This window comes from Bradysia coprophila, assembly GCF_014529535.1.
Source record: "Bradysia coprophila strain Holo2 chromosome X unlocalized genomic scaffold, BU_Bcop_v1 contig_12, whole genome shotgun sequence".
NCBI lineage: Eukaryota > Metazoa > Arthropoda > Insecta > Diptera > Sciaridae > Bradysia > Bradysia coprophila.
This window is the reverse complement of record NW_023503293.1, coordinates 1,485,755-1,507,039: the sequence shown is the minus strand read 5'-3', so window position 1 is coordinate 1,507,039 and position 21,285 is coordinate 1,485,755. Positions and strand designations below refer to the sequence as shown.

General features: G+C 35.3%; 2 protein-coding genes across 4 annotated transcripts in view; one reads left to right on the top strand and one right to left on the bottom strand.

The window, feature by feature from the left end:
• The window catches only part of LOC119067554, a 119,198-nt gene that overhangs the window by 75,985 nt on the left and 21,928 nt on the right, over positions 1 to 21,285 (top strand). For all 3 annotated transcript variants that reach the window (XM_037170618.1, XM_037170616.1, XM_037170617.1), the window contains one exon: positions 8,030 to 8,132. In XM_037170618.1, coding sequence (XP_037026513.1) covers positions 8,030 to 8,132 — 103 coding nt within the window. The remainder of the gene's footprint in view (positions 1 to 8,029; positions 8,133 to 21,285) is intronic.
• On the bottom strand, positions 10,131 to 10,974 carry LOC119067555. Its single transcript, XM_037170619.1, has 2 exons — positions 10,586 to 10,974; positions 10,131 to 10,463 (listed from the first exon to the last, which is right to left on the bottom strand). The coding sequence occupies exons 1-2, from the start codon at positions 10,862 to 10,864 to the stop codon at positions 10,167 to 10,169; spliced, it is 576 nt and encodes a 191-aa protein (XP_037026514.1). The 5' UTR covers positions 10,865 to 10,974; the 3' UTR covers positions 10,131 to 10,166.

Sequence of the window (21,285 nt, the reverse complement as noted above, 5' to 3'; positions counted from 1 at the left end):
GCTATTCCCAACGTATCCTATTTTCCATTTCAAAATTCCAAATCCAGCAAAAACAAAGATCTGGACACCCATTCCGTATTAAGTTTAAAATCACGTTTTGATGTGATTGATGAACAGTAAATGATTCCGCATGAATTTCACTATGAATATCAATGATTCGCTGTTTAAATTTCAAAAATTACCCAACGTATTTATGTCAACATTGAAAATCAATCTATTTGATTTATTTGTCGGCAATCAATTGGCCGGAAGAAGTAATTTTTCATACAAAGATGTCAAATTGGGAATAATATCAAACCGAAATTGATGTAAACGAGATATTATAGTTTTCGTTTTCCCTTCCACACAGATCGTTTGGCTGGGGGAATATTTTGCTATTCAAATACAAAGGCATCTGAAAGCTGTAATAAGCTTTTATCGTAGAAGAAAAAACTCAATATTCTTTCAAAACCCTGGAAAAAAGAAATTTTCCGCAGAAATATTACTATTATGGTAAACGTATTTAAGCAGAGTTATAATGGAATAGAAACGATTAATAATTTCATCGATTCAAAGTTAATCGTTAAAGAAAGTCAATGTGCTTGTTAATCATAACAATTTATGTTGAAAGGTAGTTGAGGGATTCGTTTGAAAAACAACCTACCAAAGTCTGACGGATTTTTTCTGAACCTTATTTGGCATATACTTGGAGGTCTTGTTGCCCAGACTTCATAACTAATGCCAAAAATTTGTATTCTTGTGTTGCCAGTTAAAGCAACGCACCTCAGGCATAAGCATGAGTGGTACTCTAAGTAGGGTACTGAAACTTGACAGTGTCTCACACAACTGTAAAACACTGTACAAAAACCATTTCATACAAAATAGTACTATATTTCGCAGCTGTCGACTATGTTCACTTTTGCTTCAGGTTAGAGACATCCAAATACTTAAGGAGAAGGTTTTACAATAATTTCCGCCACAGCAGTTGTTGGACGCGGTTGACCATGGTACCATTTGATAGCTAAGGGTTGAGGTTTCAACTACATCGATAAATGGGTCATCGAAAAAATTGAAGAATTAGTCTACATCGGTGATATTCTAGCGATGCTGCTGGGGCCACCAAGCAACTGCATTTTTGTAGGTCTTGGGATTTATAATAATTTGCGTTGAAACATGAGTTCGATTGATAAATAGAAAGTTGAGGCGTGTAAAGAAAACTATCCGCCTTATCTTCCACGTAATTTTTGGATGTATTTCAGTATATTGGGATAGATTCGAGTGTATTCGGGTATGTTCGAATTTATTATCGGTTCGATGATTGATCAAATGAACCTGCCCACGTCCTACTATGTCATGTGGAATATATTTAGTCGGAAACGTGCTCTGATGACCGGTTGATATACTGCTTGAGTTTCGACTAAACGATTAGCACAGTTGGATATAATTCAAAAAATATTAAAATTTTCTCTACTTCCCGGTGAAATGACTACAATCTATTTTCACGTATAATTCAAAAACGTTACTCTAATACCATCCGGAGCACATAGTAAAATAAAAAATTTATAAATTCGTTTTTTTTCTTGTTGTTGTTGTTGTTCACTCAAATTAGACGGTTAAAGTGAAATGAAAACTTTTTTAATCTGCCTGATATGGAAAATGATTAATGACTTTTCCGTTGCCACACATAAAATTTCTGCTTTGATGAATCGCTCGTTTTTCACTTCTTTCGGAATTTTTTTTCTTGTTAAGAAAATTGTATTAGAATACAAGTGTGTGTTATCCTGTCCTAGTAAATATTGTAAAATATAAATATGGAAGAAATCCAATTATCATTTTGATGCGATGTTACATTTTATTTGTCAAGAGCAACTCAAAGATTTAATTTGCGATTGTAGCGCATTACACTTATCAGTCATCTGTTGTCAGGTTTTTTTCATTCTCTGTAAGGAAAACAGCCTTAGGTAAGGGTATTGATCTAAGATATGTGCTGGCATTGCATAACGTATAACATATTTGTTGTTAAAGGATAGTAAGTGATGTGACGCTGTTACATAATATCAATGTAAGTGTAAGCAAGTGTAATATATGAACGTTAACGTTACACGTTCAATAAAAATAAACATCGTTGATTGATTTACGTCGAATTTCGAAGATAAACGTTATGCAGGGCAAAATACCAGCAGCAAGGCTCATAATGCTCAGTTACTATAACCTGCACTGGGGCTCTGTTTTCAATAAGCAGGAGCCACATCTCCTTTAATGTGAAGTTCACTTTAACAGAAATCTTACGCCACATTTTATGGAAAGAAGAAGAAGATTCCTAGGAGATCATACCTTGGGTGGAATGTTTTAGGGAGAACAGGCTTCAAATTGATCAAATTTACTCATGAAAGAAAGTATTTCGTTGTTGGTGTATCATTCATGAATAACTTGTTCATGCAAAAATAACGTCCACAAATATGTCTTGACGCAACACACTTCAAGCAAAAGTGGTATTAATGACAGCTGTCAAATAGAGTACTACTTTGTATGAAAAAGTGTCCGAATTTTTTTATAGTGCCAAAATTTGTTCGATGCACTGTAGAGTTTCGGTACCCTATTTAGAGTACCACTCATGCTTGAAGTGCGTTGCTTGACGCTATTTTTTGATTACACCACATGAAGTGCAACAAGTTGATTTTTGTAGCACTTGTCCTAATTTTCTATTCAAAAATCGACTTTGTTTAACACGGTGCACAATACACTAGTTATTTATGCTACCGAGTCACAAATGCTTTTTTAGGCGCACTATGTGTGCAGATTGAAACTCGAAATACAACTTTTCCACGAGTTAATCATAACGTTTTTCACAACAAAGACTACCGAAGTTTCAGCATTTATCACTGTTTTTCTCACAAAATTCAACGAAAGACTTACTTTTCGTCACTGAGTTACGAAAAAATAATTTTCGCAACAAGTGACGAAAAGTAGAACTTTCCGTTGCCTTTATTGCAAAAAATGTGGATTGTTACACGCCTACGGCCTCGAGTGACCATCTACGCATCTAGTGCCTAGAAAAGCATTCATTGTATAAATAACTATTATCCTCATAAGTTCGGAAGGAATAACTAAATGAACGACAAAAATAAAATTTTCAATCCTAATTCGCTTTCTTACCACGCTTAATTTACCATAATTTATGTATGGTTTCAATGATACAATGGAATATTTAATTTCAAATTTCATTATTTCTGTATTACATGCATAGAGGCTTTAGAGGTGGTTATGGCGTAAAGCTTCATTTAGGATTTGTCGACGTGTTAAGATAAATTTCTTATGAACTTTTAATTAAGTTTGCTTGTTCGACGAGAATATAATTTCAGTTTTATTAAATTTAACCGTAGATTTGATACCAATCTCATGCATTATTGTTAAATATGCAATGTGTGCTGCAGTCTCCATACATTGCATGGCTTTTCTCACTTTAATTTTTTATTAATGATGATAATAATGTGATTATAGTGAAAAGTGACCCGTACGAATAGACTACGCAATAGTTGTCCATAAAAGTTCATATAATCTTGAAAATACACTTTGCGAAAGTGCACCTTTAAAGCTCACATTTAAAATTATCTCTGTACTTGATCACATCAATTGAGACAGTACCGTACAAAGTTAAATTTAGTCAATTCCTGTATAAACAGCTATATATCTTAATATTTACTAACAAACACTGTGCAGTGTTAGTATATAGTTCTAATGTAGGTGTAATATAGCTAATTATAGCTGTATATAGCTTTAAGTAGATGGCCATAAATTGGATGCATAAAGCACTCACATAACCATTAACTAATGGTTATTAACCAATCACCTTCTATAATCATCATATTTACTGAGATGTTTCATTCCATTTTGTTAGGAGACTGAAAGTCCGATTTACCGCCATTATTACCTTTCAAACAAAAAAATCATGAAAGTCTGTTGAAATTACTCGAGATATCGGCAAAAAAAACAACCCTCACTATATAACCCAGTAGCTCGACAAACGCTAGCTCCGTGAACTCTATTTCCTGGGATCTGAATTTGTGAAAACGTGATGCAAATCCCTTTGCATACTTGTACTTAAAAATTGTAACAACCAAAATTTGACTTACAAAATTTAAGTTAGAAAATCACGGTGCGCCTTAACCAACTTTAAATAGAAGTGTCGGATAACAAAAAATTTTCATTAAAGTGACCTTGATGCAAAATGTCCTAAATAAAAGATACCTCCTGCCTAGAGGTGTGCGCCGATCTTAAAATAGTCGGCGGCGGTGCGCCGACTGGTAAGGAATCGGCGGCGGCGCGCCGGGAAAAATTTATAGTCGGCGGCGGTGCGCCGATTGGCGCGCCGATAAATTTACAAAAAATCTAAATTTTCGAAAATAATTCAAAAACACTGAATTCTTACTGTCTTGCGATCTGAAGTATCAACCACTTATACAAGGGGCATCAACTGAGACGTATCTCACCTTGTATATTTTGAATGTACAATCACAGACCTGTTATTTTAAAAACATCTAATTTAATGAATCCAAGAATGATTAGTGAGTTTGCGTAAATGACATATAAGTTAACTTATAAGTTGGAAATTTTAAGTCACATCTTCATACTAGATGTTCTGCAGGTTTCTTATTTCCAACTATAATGTATGTCATTCACGCAAACTCACTACTATTATCTTTCGATTTATGCAATACCCGTTCCTGTTGCCTTAAGTCAACGCACTTCTGTTATCTGATGCTACGATGGGTTTATTCGAAGCAGCTTTTCACTGAAATGTCCTTTCCCATCAGTAGATGGCAAAACGTTTTCATGCAAACTTTAAAATACCAGTTCAAGTCAAACGTTTGCTGCTGTCTTGTGAAGGGTGTTCTTAGAGCAACTGACGATGGCCAGACCACGCTGGCCTGGGACCGCTATTAACACCTGAGGTCGAAACAGCGATTTTTCTCTTGAATCACTTAACGTGAAATTTGGAGGGAAGAGCTGAAGTAGCTCTGTTTGTTTTTATTGTTTACTCTCGTTTTTTCTTATTTACTCTCATTTTTCTGTTGTAATCAGGCTGTAGGGAACGAGGAGCGAGAAGTGTGTTGCTTTAGTCCATCTTCGATGTAGGAGTGAGATCGTAGTAGAAGGTTTTCGCAAATAAGAGATTTAGATAAACTTAAATTTATAAGTAATAAGCGTAATAAGTGTATAGACTACGCCAAAATGATTTTTTCCCAAATTTTTTACATAAAGCAGCTAAAAATTGAAAATAAAGATATCCGTGTCTCGTCTTTTGACGAAAAAACTTGAAACCGGAAAGATTTTCTACTTTATAAATTCCTGAAACATGTGATTTGCGCCATTTTCCACCCAAATTCCACATAAGGTCTTAAGTTTGCCACTTTACAATTACAGTAGTATCACACAGTTTTGACTGATTCACTGAATTTTGTTCTCTTTCTTCTTCCTCTTATCTGCATCAACAGACAATAAGAGAAACGTCGTCTGCCGTCTGCCACGCTTCATTCCATTGCACAGAAAATTGAGTAACGTACCCAAGGGTTCACGTTAAGTGAGGATACAGAAAATACAAATGCTGTTTCGACCTCGGGTATCGATGGTGATCCTCAGTTGTATCCATCGATACCCTTCCCAAGACAGCGGGAAACTTTTTCTTTGGACTAGTATTTAAAAATTTGCATAAAACACTTGCCATTTACTGATGGAAATAGGATACGTTATAGAAAGCTACTTCGAAGATAACCCTATCGTAGCATCAGAAACAAAATCACCGTCGTACAGTACAGGTAAGAAGAAAAACCCAAAGTTACAACAAAATTTTTTTAACCAAAAACTCATTTCTACGCATATAGAAACCTGACTTATAAATTAAGAGAGATAAACATTTGCTAAAACCTTGTACTCAGGCACACACTTTTTTTTTCAATTTAAGTTTATATTGCCGCCCATTAAAATGGCTGAAAGCACTAAACGTATAAAATTTCGGCGTGACGAAAATACAATCGGCGGCGGCGGCGGCGTGAGCTATTATTTTTCGGCGGCGGCGCGCCGAAAATATAGCAAAAAATCGGCGGCGCGCCGGCGTAAAATCGGCGGTGCACACCTCTATCCTGCCACTCGTGTATGGCATGTTTGGTATCATTGCTAACCTCAGACTTCAGACTAAGCGACAGCTATAAATCTGTTGCTAAAAAAGTCTACCGCTAGGGTACAAAGGTGCCCTAAGTTGACTGAAGTTGACTAGAATTACCCAAAAATAACTTTTGTTTAAATTTGGTGATTCCGGACTAATTTCGAACAAATGGGTTCAGCAAACCTTGCGACTACAGCTTTTTACTCACTTCCCAGATCGCATCGTCTTGCTGGTATCACCCTTTGAAAATTGTGATTTTTTGACTTTCCAAGGCCACTGCTCTGCAACCGGGTGGACTAGAGTAACTTTTTTTATACGAACGATCTTGCAGTCAGTCACTCTACTAATCACAATATAAATTGGGACGCTAGGCGACTAGACGGACCATTGCTGGTCATGAGGATGAGGAGTCATTGCATCCCGACCTCAAAAATCTTCCAGCGGTTCGAGCTAATTTATCAATAAATTAATTACTTATTCACCCCTCGTCAATATTAAAAAAGACAATTTTTTGTTATCCGACACTTCTATTTAAAGTTGGTTAAGGCGCACCGTGAAATACAAAGAAATAGGAATTGCATCGCAAAGTGGTTTTTCAAATTTCTCTAATTATATACTTATTTGTCAATCGTCATACACAGAGAAGCCAACACAACCTCACTTTGAAGTTAAACCGGAATTTTTTTCCATGTTTTTGCGTGTAGGGTGAAAGAATCTTTCCTTTTTGGCGTGCGCACTATTTAAGTTGCCCCTTACGTGTTTCCATTTTTTATTTAATTTCATAAGTATACGTAGCTTTGAAGAAAAAGTTATCATAGTCAACAGCTGCCAAATAGAGTATAAATTTTTTTACAGTGTTTTAAAGTTGAGTGACACTCTGTTAAGTTTCAGTACCCTATTTAGAGTACCACTCATGCTTGAAATGCGTTGATGTAGCTTAAAGCTTTCAAAAGAAGGCATACGTTGTTTTTACGATACGTTCAACGGTGACCGTTGAGGATCATGTGATCGCACGATTTGCAGGTTGCCTGAAGTCGTACGTACATTGAACGAAAATTGTTATTTTTAGCGAAAATGCCTAAAATCAATCGTCCAAAACAGATACTAAAAATTTTTTCTTTTTGTAGGAGACCTTGATACCTTTTACATGGCAAATTTAATTATTTTGACCGATACGTATGTAAACCCTTGACATGCATCTACTCCAATTATTCCGTAGTGCACATCACATTTACATAATGAAAACCAAATAAATGACAGAATTTCCATATTCAAACGATTATTATGTATGAAGCCAAAATCGACATTTCAAATATCAAGATTAATCTGGGAAATAGAAATATACAGACCCGAAAACCATATGCACAACATAGAAATACAAAATTCAAATAATTTTGAATTTATATCACCGAAACAAATTTCAATATTCCTAAAAATAGAAACAATTTGTAAAAGCACCACAATCTCCATCCAACACAATAAAGTTGGATGTGAAAACTGCTTCGTACATACATGTGTATACATATATGAAAAACAAAACAAAATATGAAACAATAGTCATTATGTGGTGCAGCAATCTCGAATCACGTCCGAACAGCAATCACATAACGAGAAAAAAATAAAATGGAAGTAACACTAATTCCAAACTAGTCCATATACAACACACATTCATAACCGTTATTATTATTATTATATAGACGTAGAACTGGAAAAGACTTTGCATGAAAATTGGAACGATAAAGTGGGCGAAAAAAAAAATCCTTTTTATAATTAGAATATGTTACTCGTGTCGCGTCGTGTGCAGTATATTACGTTGAAAATATTAAGCGACACGAATAATTTAGCCATTAAAGCTAATGCAATTTTCTTTTCTCTCGTTATTTTTAGATGGGCAATGGAACGCTTGAATTTAATGGGTGATAATAGAATAACTGGAGACATCAGCACGGATCCACTAGCAGCAAAATCTCGAACAGTATCAGCCGATGAGGTAAAAATTGATTACACATTGCTTTATAAACAATTTCAAAAAATACTATTTATCAAGCATAACAAAAGTTTTGCATAGCATAGGTCAAAGTTGAATTTCTCAAAGTGTTCAAAATGTTTGCGTTGTGGAATGGTTGGGATAAGTAATTACGCAACTCTACCATTTTGATTCGCTTTCACTTAAATAGAAAATGTTTCCCGCACTGTTTACCATTGTTGTATAAAATTAATACTTATCAGCGAAAAATCAGGTCCTGTACAATTCCCTTTAAGATTTTGCATATTTCGCACGGGTATGAAATAATATAAGCGCCCAGTACACCGCACGAAGACTTATTTAAATAAAACTTTTTTTTGGTTGTCCACACGAAATTAGTGTTTACCCTCGTCTTGATTTAATGTCGCTTAGCATTAGCATGGCGAGTAGCTAGGACTTAGCAATCATTCATTCGCATCACATCGTGTCAGTGTGTCACATGCTTGTGTAAGCATGCCAGTACACTGATAGAAAAGTTAACGCGCTGGACGTGTACTGTACGTAGTGGACGTGTAAATTGGCTGGCAGACAGCTATTTTTGGATCGAACTTCGGGAACGTTTAGTACACGTGCACTGCGTCAGTAAACGTCCAGTACGTTTGCTCTGGTATCCGAAATAAAATGAAATTTTGATGTACATTATTTCGTCAAATTTCGTTCTTTTTAATTTTTTTATTTTTCGTGTTTTAGATAAAAATTTTCTCCATGTTTGGTGCTGGGTTTGAACCGGGGACCTCTTGATCTCAAAGCGGCGCTTCAACCAATGTTGCAATTAAGACATACTACATACTACATTGATAGTTGTATTGTGAAGCGTTGGTAGAAGTAGGTAAACGTGGAGCACGTTTGCACACAAAGTACTTATACATGCTATACGTTTACTTACATGACACACATATGAAACTTTGAAAATATCTTTTTTTATTCTAATTAGAACTATGGTATATGACAATGACCTAATATCGAGAATCGTAATCGTAATTCCTTCTTCTTCTTTTTGCGTAATATTTCGATATTTCAACAGTATGAGATTGGAACTCAGGGAATAAAACGTTTTGAAATTTAAATGACTGAATTTAATATTTCTGTTTTTAAGTGAATCCTAAAATCCTGATACAGATACATTCATCTCATGTACGCAAAGGACTTGACATAGTTGCTATTAATATAAAATGCACAGTGTACGAATGTTAACGCACAACAAGTACGATCTTTTGACATCATACTTACCATGCGGATACAAACATCCTAAACGTGTGCTTTTCTCATACGTGTTGGGCGTATGAGGTAATTTTGCGATGAAGTTACACATACCAAAATTTTACACATGTCCTACGTCGACTACACGCGTGAGATGTATGGCACACATATCGTACGTAAACTTACATACGACAGGTTTGCCATACATACCCGACGCATACTATGCATAACAGAAGTATATCATACATATCCGAAGTACACCGCCAAAATCTTTTTTATCAGTGTATGATTCTTTACTTTGGATTCGTTCATAAATTTAAAAATTATCCTATACAAACAGTGCCGGCATCAGTGCCTATTTTTAAAAGATAGAACGTTTTTGCTTTCGATGAACTGATTTATAATAACATTGACGTTGATATTCGGACTAATATCATGTGCTTTCTTCTCCTAACACTGGCCGAAGAAGAAATTTAATTTCGCTCATAGTCATGTAACACTACTTTACAATAACAGAAAATGAAAATGTATCTAGAATAAAAACTACTAAATTTCGAAGAATATGAGCTTTAATTCCAAGATCACATCTCGAAAACGTTAAGGCACGTCAGAATTTTCGGTCACAGCTCTCAAACCTTTACATACGTTACCACCAACAAGGTCAAGTAATTGCTTAATCATAACGAGTAAAAGCTACAGGAAAAGCAAAAGCACAAGCAGGTCATATGAAAAGCAAAAGCAAAAGCAAAAGTCGAGTCGTGTAGAGCATTGTTAAATGTAATATAGAATTACTTTCGTTTACATTTCTTCTTCATTCGTCAATTCAATTATTTCAACTGCAACAGGTGCTGTTTCGTGTTGCTCTATTTTAAGATTCACGAGCTTCAAATGCTTAAGTAACACGTAGCGTTGCAGTTCCTCGTCACTTAAACACTTCGTGTCTTCTGTTTCCCACTCATTTAACACATCTTCTGCCGTTCGTTTTCTTGGCCCAACGTCACAGGAAACCAAGTTCTTCTTCAATGTAGACCGGCATTCGTCGTTCGACCGAGAGTTTATCGACTTGTCCGGCACATTTTTGGGCGCGTCACTACCCTATACATATACAAGAAAGTTTAGTGAATCTGGATCTTTAGAACACAAAATGATCATCAGCAAGACACACGAGACTTTTGGCAGATTTTCAATATCTCGTGTGTTCTCGTCGTGAAACGTACAGCAATTAGTTCCCGTAGCTTAACTTGCCAGTCGGTTAAGACATTTTTGTCAGCTGCAACATTTGCTCGTGCTTTCATGTTGTGCAATTTTTTCAGCAGCGTTTGCTCGGTCAAGTTTTGACCACTGATTTCAGCCCACTTGGATATCATTTCGGCAATAGCCAATCGTTTCTGACTCTTTATGGCGAGAAATTGGGATTTAGAGAGGATGATTTTATGTTCCTCAACAAGGTTAACAAATTTAATCAAATCGTCGTCACTCGACGCCTTTTTATCCATTTTAGAAACGAAAACAAATTATCAACTTATTAAGAACGTTGCGGCCACTTAGAATCACTGAATAAAAGATTTATTTTCGCAAAAATTGATTTGTGCAACATATAGTTAAAATGACAAGTAGCCTTTGAATGTATAATTTGAATATAATGTCACTCGGTTTTCATTCGTCTGATTGGTCATCGGCTGTTGCATCGCATCGTCGCTCATTTTTTGATGAGGGGTTTCTTGGTTTCTGTTGTACAACTGTAGTAGGATATGAAGAGACGCATACACTCACGGAATTTTGAAAACCGACACATTTTATGTTTCTGTGTTTTACTTGAATTTTTAATTTCTCCATATAAAAATACATGCAAAATTCACAAAAAAACCAGTAAACCACAAAACAGAAAATGTGTCGGTTTTCAATATTCCGTGAGTGTAGCTTAATAATAAATAGAGCTTTTTTACAAATTACTTTATCAACTGAGTCTGGTACTGGTAATGCTTGATAATATTTAAAATAAGATTAAAAAAAAAAATAGTATCTAGAGAGGAACTTTATAGTTTTTGGCACTTGCCAAGTGGTAAGGTAAACTCAACTATTTTGATTACGTAGTGTTACATAGTTGCTACGATGAAATTACATATTTAGCTGATAGCGAAAATGGATACAGACCATGTTATTACGTGTAAAAATTCTGCCAACATTTTTTGTTTTATTTGTGGTCAATATTGCCCTAAAGCTCAACGGAAACGAATAACTGCGAGTGTTGAAAAGTCTTATTTTTCTTACTTCGGACGTTGTGTTGAAGAGAAAGAGTGGATTCCGAACATTGTTTGTTTAACGTGTGAATCAAGTTTGAATTTGTGGTTTAATGGACTTCGAAATGCCCTGCCGTTTGGGCGTCCAATGATATGGTCAATGCAAAGCAATCATGAAAACGACTGTTTTTTCTGTCTGACCAACGTAACAGGATTTACTACAAAAAATAAAAGTAAAATATTGTATCCTGATTGCGCATCAGCCATCAGACCCGTACCACATGGAGAAGCATTACCTATCCCAGTTTCACCGAATAAAATAGTTGAGTCAGAGGAAGAAAACGACGACAATTTTGACAAAACTGCATCCATTGATCCGGATTATATCCCTGAAAATGCAAATGAACCACATTTCATCGAACAGAGCGACTTGAACGACCTTGTACGTGATCTCAAACTAAACAAGCAATTATCAGAACTTTTGGGCTCACGACTGCAACAGTGGAATTTGTTGGCAAAGCAAACACGAATTTCGGTTTTCAGATCACGCAACATAGCATTGTCTGAGTTTTTTGAGAAAAGTGATCCGATTTGTGTGTGTCGCAACATCGATGGTCTAATGGCTGCCTTGGGTATTGATCACAAGGCTGATGAATGGCGTTTGTTTATTGATGGCTCGAAATCGTCTTTAAAAGCTGTTTTGTTACATAACGGCAATGAGCTGCCTTCCATCCCAATCGCTCACAGTGTTTCCATGAAAGAAGGTCGGGACAGCGTGAAAACTATTTTGGAGTACGTGAATTACGATCAATACCAATGGCAAATTTGTGCTGACTTAAAAGTTGTGGCAATTTTGATGGGGATGCAGGCAGGATATACAAAATTCCAGTGTTTATTTTGTTTATGGGACAGCCGAGCGGATGAACTTCACTATTCAACGAAATTATGGCCAGCACGTGAATGTTTCGTTCCAGGAACAAAAAATATTGAATATGAACCTCTCATTGATCCCAAGAAGCTTATTTTGCCCCCACTGCACATTAAGCTCGGCTTATTTAAACAGTTCGCGAAAAAGCTCGATCACAATGGCAAAGCGTTTCGATTTTTACGAGAAACATTTCCAGCCGTGTCGGAAGAGAAATTGAAGGCTGGTGTGTTCGTTGGTCCTCAAATTAGAAAATTAATGAAGATTTCCAGCTTTGATGAGTCATTGAAATCAGTTGAACTTAAAGCATGGATGTGCTTTAAAGATGTTGTCAATGGCTTCTTGGGGAACGAAAAAGACGTTAACTATAAAAAACTGATTTCAAAAATGTTTACTGCTTTCAAGAATATGGGATGTCGAATGTCATTGAAAATGCATCTCCTACACTCGCATCTAGACCGTTTCCCCGAAAATCTCGGTGCAGTCAGTGACGAACAAGGAGAAAGATTTCACCAGGATATTGCCGACATTGAGCATCGCTATCAGGGAAGATGGGATGAAGCTATGATGGGAGAGTATTGCTGGTTTCTGTACAGAGACAACAAAGATTATGAATTTAAGCGAAAATCTGCGTTTCAAACAAACAAATGTTATAAAAAGCTTCGTTCATAAAACAAGAATTTAATTGACAGATTCTACTTACGCACGTTAATTCGATTCGATAATTTTAAAAAATTAAAAATTCATTTATAAAAATTATAATGAAATATTTGAAAAATTGATTTTAATTGAAAAAAAAAACTTTGGTTCAACCAAAACTTATAAAAAGCTTCGTTATGAATAAAACTCTAAATTTAAAAAAAGAAAAAAATAATTTTAAAAAAATGTACAGTGAACGACATCTCAAATGTCTCACTGTCAAATTTTTCTGAGTATTGTGTCATTGCAAATTCACAATGACATTCTCTGAAAAAGATGACAGTGAGACATTTGAGATGTCGTTCACTGTAATAAAAGTTTTTAAAAAAAATTAAAAAAAAGTATTTGTAAATGTATAAGCAATGATTACGTTTAAAAAAAAAATTAAAGAAAAAAAATTTAAAATGTTTAAACAATGATTACGTCTCAAAAAAAATGTTTAAAAAAATTTAATTTTTTTTTCTTAAAAATAAAAAAAATAAAAAATATATTTGTAATTGTATAAACAATGATTACGTCTCAAAAAAAATAAATAAATGGGACAACCAAATATTATAAAAAGCTTCGTTATTAATAAAACTGTAAATAAAATTTCACTGTCTGGGTTTTGCATTTTTATACCATTCGAAAAATACTAACAGATGAATTCACAGAGCATAGTTCTTTCACACGCCAAAAACCATATTCACAAAATGAGTAGTAGAATATTCGTCAACATGGTTTTTACATCCATTGAACACTATGCTTTTGTTCGAGCTCATACTTCTACTCGCACTTGTGCTTTTTCTTCATTCCATGCTAGCGCTCGTGCTTTTGCTTTTGATTTTGCTAATGCTTTAGTAATCCTGAAATACATGGGGATTTCTGGAACCTTTTTCGAGAAATCTACACCCGGTACAACATTTTTAGTTATATATTTGTGATTAGCTATCAAACATCACCATTTTACTGCGTTGCACTGACTGACTTTAAAAACTTGTCAAGTAGTGTAATTGCATGTGAGAGGAAACGAACCGCAAGCGAAGCGAGTTCTTAGTTACGATGAAGGAAATTCTTAAACCTTGAAAACTGACTGTTGATGCTGAATATGCTTTTGACACTAAAAATTTGGTCGATTAAGTATTCTAAACTGTGGACCGGTGTGATCCTTAAATCTATTTCTGCTTATTGGAGCCGCAGTAACTGTCATCTTTCTAAATAAAAAGGCAAGGAACACGTACAGCAGCAATTATTTGTCAACATTCACTAGCGAATTATTGACAGTATAACACAAGTAAGGCTACCCATATCGCACACATAGGTAGAGGAGATAGATGGATAGTGAACTTTGACAGTGTCATTTAACGTAACACAATTGCATTATGCGCCCATGGTTCATTGTTGATTGTCCAGAGTCATTTTGATCCAGCGTCCCCGTAGTCCGACGATATAATCCGGCACTGATACACATTTTCTTATCCTTCGATCCATAAAAAAGCAGCAACAACGAAACGATGTCGTCCGAAGTGTTGAAATGATGGCATCAAAACATTCTTGTAAATACTCTTTAATATTTCCTCAGCAAGAGCGTTGAGTAAAAATTCGTTTTTAATGATCTCATTAAAATGGTTTTTATCACACATGATATGTTCCGTTCAGTATTTCATGCTCCATATTTTGATAGGTTAACTTCATTACACACGTTACCATATAATATACTTTGACTAATCTGTTGTTAGCTATGAAATCGTAAAAGTGTAATCGTAATGGCAATGTTCTCCATAAATGTTAACCAAATCCTACATCAACCCGAGGGACCAGTCAAGAGAAGTATTATTATTTTTCTACACAACGCAGGGTGCGTTAAATGAGATAAATAATACATCGTTCGGTTTGGTTTTGTTGATTTCTTGCTTTGTTGAGTATAATTAGTACATTACATTAGCAGGTCATGTAAGCGACGCATAACATAAGTGTGAATTATTGCAGTATCCGAACCGAAGGCGAGGTGCCATGAATGGACTTACCTTGGTTACCGTTCAAATAAGCACTTCTTATTACAACAATAAATTTTCAAACACTTCCTTGCGTCCTTCGGTCCTTGCTTTTAAGTTTGTTCTTTTGTAAGTGTGAGCCTTGCGAAACGAGCCGAAGACAAGTGTAGTCATCGCACAAGCCACAACAATAACTTACAAGCAATTATGTAAGTTTTTTATAATATTTGTGTACGGTAAGTGCACTTTACCATACATAATCAAGCATGTACTATGTGTACATTGAATATACCGACTAAATACCGAGTATATAACCTGTAATCAAGATGGCGTGTTATGTGAAACTTACAAGTCAATGGATACGTTATGGTATATGGTATGAGCGTGCCAGTTGTCTCACTTTAGAATGTCTTAGTTTCTGCTGGAAAATTTAAAAATCTAAATTTTTTAAATATTCGATTGCGGTTCCCCTAGAAATCCAGGTGCGGAAGAGGGTTTTTCTTAAAAAAGCAAAAGTGGGACACACATATGATGCGGTCAAAATCACGAGAAAAACGGTACCGGATTTCCATAATGTGTTCTTTCGAAGATAAACTTTATCCAAGAATATAAACGGTGTTGGTTGAACATGCACCTCACCTTTAAAAACACAATTATGTTTACTGTTCAAATCTCAGTCTCTATACCACGTAATATGCGTTAACGTAAATTTTATGTTACCGTCACACAGACATGTAGCTCCACAGGACTGAACTCTGTAGCAGTCATCAGCATTTATCTCGAATTTATGCTCACCGACAAAATCGCAAACATTATAAATCAGATGAGGAAATGACAAGCTAAAGCACGACATTACATATAAACTTTAGTATTGCATACAATAATTTAGCCAGACTGTACTATATATGATGCCATGTGTTCAGATAATGCATACCTAATGAGCCAAGTGATTTCAACAACCAAAAAACAGTTCGTAGTTAGATTAAATCCTACTGTACGTAGGTACACAATTTGTATACCTTTTGCAATAGAGACGACTTTGTTGTTGAAACATTTATTAGCAATATGTAGCAGACCTGTTATTTAAGGCTTCGTCCATGATTCCTAAACTATTCGAAACCTGCATCTACTGTCCAAAAATTTAATTAAAGTATTTTTCAAAAGCGATGTTACTTACAAGTCACGTTTGATATTCTGCGGACGTTCAACTCGAATTGCAATATTCATTTAAATTCCAATTTTGTTTGGAACAAACAATTATATAAATCCAAGATGCAATTAATTGGATTGCAAAACTTCCACTGAAGCACCCACAATTGGCACAGCGAAATTGGAACGAGAATAGGGAGAAAAAAAAGAATTCTTCAACATCTAACATGAAACTTTACCGTAAAAATAAAAGATTCCCTTGGACAAGATAAAACGACGAAAAAAAAGTGAAAATGCAAATAGACAAGCGGTTGTTTTGTCGTTTATAAAGAAATTAAAGCAAAAAGAATTTATGGAAATTGCTCAATGGAAACGGGTACGATTTACATTAATTGCATTTTTGCTTGTTAGCTGTTAGAGTTGAATAATTAATGAGAGTTTTTCTCCATCGAGACAATTGAAAATAATCACCCAGTATGTGACAGGAAAATTAAATCACTTGCACAAACATTTCCATCCGTTGGCACGGATTGTGTATTGTCATAGCGGAAAGATTGTTACGTAGCTAAGTAGCTCAGAAGATATGCATAACAGGCTTTCGGTCAATTGCTGACTTTCCGTTCGTCATAAAAATATGCTCGACGGGCCAACCTTACCATGTAACCTTTTACAAAACATTAAACAGCGACAGATTATCTTCCACCCGTTTCATAAGTTAAACAGTTCACATACTCATACCCAGTTGTTGGTATTATTCACACATTTTGCATCCCATTTCAATGATATTGTTATATCACATCAATTAAGATGAGATGTTACGCTGGCAACCAGTGACCAGTTTATTGTGTTTGTGCATTAGAGCAACGGGTTACAATTTACAATTTCGATTACATTAATGGTAAAGCAACTCTATCATCAAATTATGCATACGAGATGACAAAAACTAACGAAACTGTATTTATCTGCGCAAGCGGAGGGACAATGGAATTGCTTTCAGTAAAGTTTCCGTACACATTTACACCGACATTGTTCATTTATCTAGAAGCGTGTAACTAAATGCTGAATCATTTAATGGAGCCATTTTCTGATTTTTATTGAACTTTTTGCTTTTATTTTCCTTTGTTTTTTTCTTCTTCTTTGAGCCAAAGGTGTTATTCCGCATTTACGTTCAAATAGTCATTCAAAGTAGCCATCCGCGAGAGAAATGACAAACAACTCGTACCTCCGTATGTCAAAAATTATGGAGAAAATTTCGAAAATGCACAATGAAGCGTTACATTTTCGTTAGACACCCCGTGAGAGTGTACGTACTTTGTGAATGGCTCCCAATATTTTCCGAACTTAGTCCTGATTATTGATCTTTCATCACGTAAATGAGACAAATAAACATAACTTTGTGTCTCGGTATTTTGTGTAGCTGAAAGCATGCTAATCTTTTTATCGAAATGAGCCAAACAAATGGCATTCTTGGAATTTCAATTCGAAAATAGATTCAGCACAGAAATGATTAAGTATTCGCTCTTCCCAGGAACGAAAGTTTTTTGTGTGCTATCCGCTTTGTTAATTCCAATGTGCAGCCATTACCAACTAGCCAGCAAATGTTATTTATTTTCTACGGAAAAAAGCGGAGAAAGAGCGAAAAGAAAGGAAAACTGTTAGTTTTGTGGCCAACCACACCCGATGCCTAGAAACGATTCATCAAAAATTGAATAGCCAAACCACACACATATCCCGGTTCTATAGAATCAGATTTTTTGCAATTCCAAATGGCATTTCGCATGCGATTTGTATTATACAATGAATAGCAGGATTTCTTTTTACTAAATTAAACTATTCAATTCGTACAGAGCACAGTGTACAACTGAAAACGATTCAGCCATGTCATACAACAATATTTAGTCATTTGTAAACGAAGACAATAATATTTGTATGACTGAGTTACATGACAAATAGCTCTCAATGTTGTATAATACATCAGTCAAGGATCCTCTTAAAGGGTGACGCAGGTCCTTGTTGGTTTACTGTCAAAGTAACTGATATCGCTAGGAGTGACGCATTCCTGAACTCAAAATAATTTTTACAAAGAAAATTTTACTCCGAAAAAATTGCGTCGCCCGGAAGATATGCGATACGATTCCTTGGGACGATGAAGGTGTTTCGTTGCGTCGTGAACTGGTGGCTAAGTTTTTTAACGATTTGTTTCTGCAAATGTGGATTAAAACCTGGTTGATGACATTCTAGAAGGTACTCGTTACGACTTTCATTAGTTTAGACCGTTGATGGTTATTGCGACTCGTCAACTTTAGGCACACCGGAAAGTGTTAAGGGAGTCGAGGAATACCTCCAAATAAATTTCTAAAAATCATAAGTTTGACTTTTCTCGAGCATTATCCGCTACTTTGACTCTCAATCCCCTGTCAATTTTCTTCGAACGGGTCACGGTAGCTGAGATCAATTTGATCATTTTGTTGATGGGCGTTGACGGTATCTCAGTGAGTTCAAGCTACGCGACAGTTACGCTTTATAATGAGATTGACAAAGGAAATTTTGTTTCCAAACATTCCATAGACTTGAGTCAAAGGTAGCCTTGGACTTGCGTCACGCTCTCTCACTAATGTGCGAGCATGATAATGTGAGACATGACTAACAGTAACCAGAGCAGCCGATTCCGTATTTACATTCGTTCATATTGTGAACGCGATTCTCTAACATTTGTATGTGCTCACACTAACCTACTTCTGTGTTACAGAGATTGCTTTAAATTCTCTCTTTTGTATTTGCATTTATGGGATGCGGTTTATCACACTGGTAACTTCTAATTAAATGTCATTATGGGGTATGGTGGGTATCATATTTCAACATTTGGATAAAGCAACTGCGGGATTAGCTGAATCTAAATCCCCTTTTTTGCTGCTCATACAATTTAAATGTTTGTTTGTTTGCCTAATCTTTTTATTTTGGAGAAGATGAGTAATTACGATGGTGTGTCGTATAAGTGCGATGTTCTTGATAACAATGTGTTTTCGTTTGTCTCAGCCATGTGAATGCGTGGATTTAATGTGAGACAATGTAAGATGGGAATTGGAGTAATTTACCATAATATTATGTTGCCGAATACACTGCCATGCATGTGGAAGCGAAATGATTTTCTTTCTTTTTCCGGGAAGTAAGTATGTGTAAATTACATTTATTTGAGATGATAAATTTGAATTAGATTTATGCGGACGTTTAATCAAGATAAATAAATAAATACATCCGAATTGAACATTTTTCGTGTAATTAAGTTGATTAATATTCCAGCGTTGATTAAATCTGCCACATAAATTATCCCGGCCAATCAAAACATTTGACAGGCTTCGCATATTTTTGTTTTCTTTATGCAACAACAAAATCCGGCAATCTCTAAACAAACAGTTGTTGTAGGAATAACTTATGTGTCAAAAAAGTTTGTAACAGGAAATTCCTCCAGCTTAACACCACTTCTTCCAATAAGCTTCAAACAGAATGAAGCAGCTTAGTTTCACGGAACACAAAATAAGATTGAATGCGTAATTAATGTCACTTCACAACAACATTGAACGGAGCTTATTGCCCAATGTGTCGAGAGGTAATTTTACCTGAATTATTGGAGCAAAAAACTTTAAGTCATTCCATTTGATTTCGAAAGTTTCCTTTGATAACGTTCACTTGGTGCAACAAAATCGTCAAACCATTGTCTAATTTACTGCAAATATGGATGTATCATTGACGTTTTGACGAAATATTCGCAGAACATAATTCTAAACGAAAAATTGTTCTACAGTATGCCTCTAAAATGCACGGATTTTTTTAAATAAAATTAATTTAGTTTACAAAGTACGACTCTAAATCAACCCAATTTTGTCAGCCGCCTAAGATGTGACTAAGGCCGTTTCCAGCAGCGATGAATAAAAGTATGTGTAAGGTGCCCCACATCAAGAGCGACATGGGTATCGACGATTCTGATCAATAGAATGTCTTAAAACAGCGTAAAATAAAAAATATAGGGCCGCCATTTCGCTATTGTCTTACAAGCGGCTGTACATTTTGAAGTTAAGATGAGCTTATAAAAAATCGGTACATTTTCTAGTCATACCGTAGAACAATTTATTGCTTAGAATCATGTTTTACGTCGATTAAAAATAACTTGTCAAAACTTCAATGCCCCATTGTTTCTTTCGCTTAATAAATAGTAACACATGCAAATCCGTCACCAAAATTTATCACTTTATCATATATTATTTCAATGTAATTTTTATCACTAGTGACAAAGCACGGAAAAATGATTTTGTGACAAGATTACTGAAAACTTTATTTGCATCACGTCGCGAAAGTGTTAGTAAATATTAGTTATCTCTGCAACGGTGCTGTGAAAAGTGAACTTTTTCATGCGACGCTTGGGTGACGTATGAAGAGGCTTTTTATTGCTGACGATGTGGTTATCTCTGACGAAGTGATTATCGAACTTGTTGCGCTCGTTTGATAACTTCACATCTAATGACAAAAACAACCACTTTTCGAAACTTGTTGCATAAATTACTGTTAGAGATAGAGCCGGCCTTCGATTTCATGAGTCAATGTTGTAACTGACTGTTAATTTTGTGTTATATTTTACCCACTGCAACCGTCAAACTTGGCAAAATAAAATGTTCCAAACAAGGGCGTAATCTACTCGGTAATATACTAATAAAAAGCATAGTATATAGTGTACGCTTATAGTATATAAACATAAACTGATAATATGTATAATGCATACGTAACCACAGAAATTTAAACGTAATTCCTATCTAATCAATTAATTGTGTACTATTTGCGTACACGAAATACAATTAAGCACAAATCATACGGCTTACAATGCTCGTAATTGCAATTCCTCGTCTGAACAAGTTTTGATATTTAAACGATTCATTATC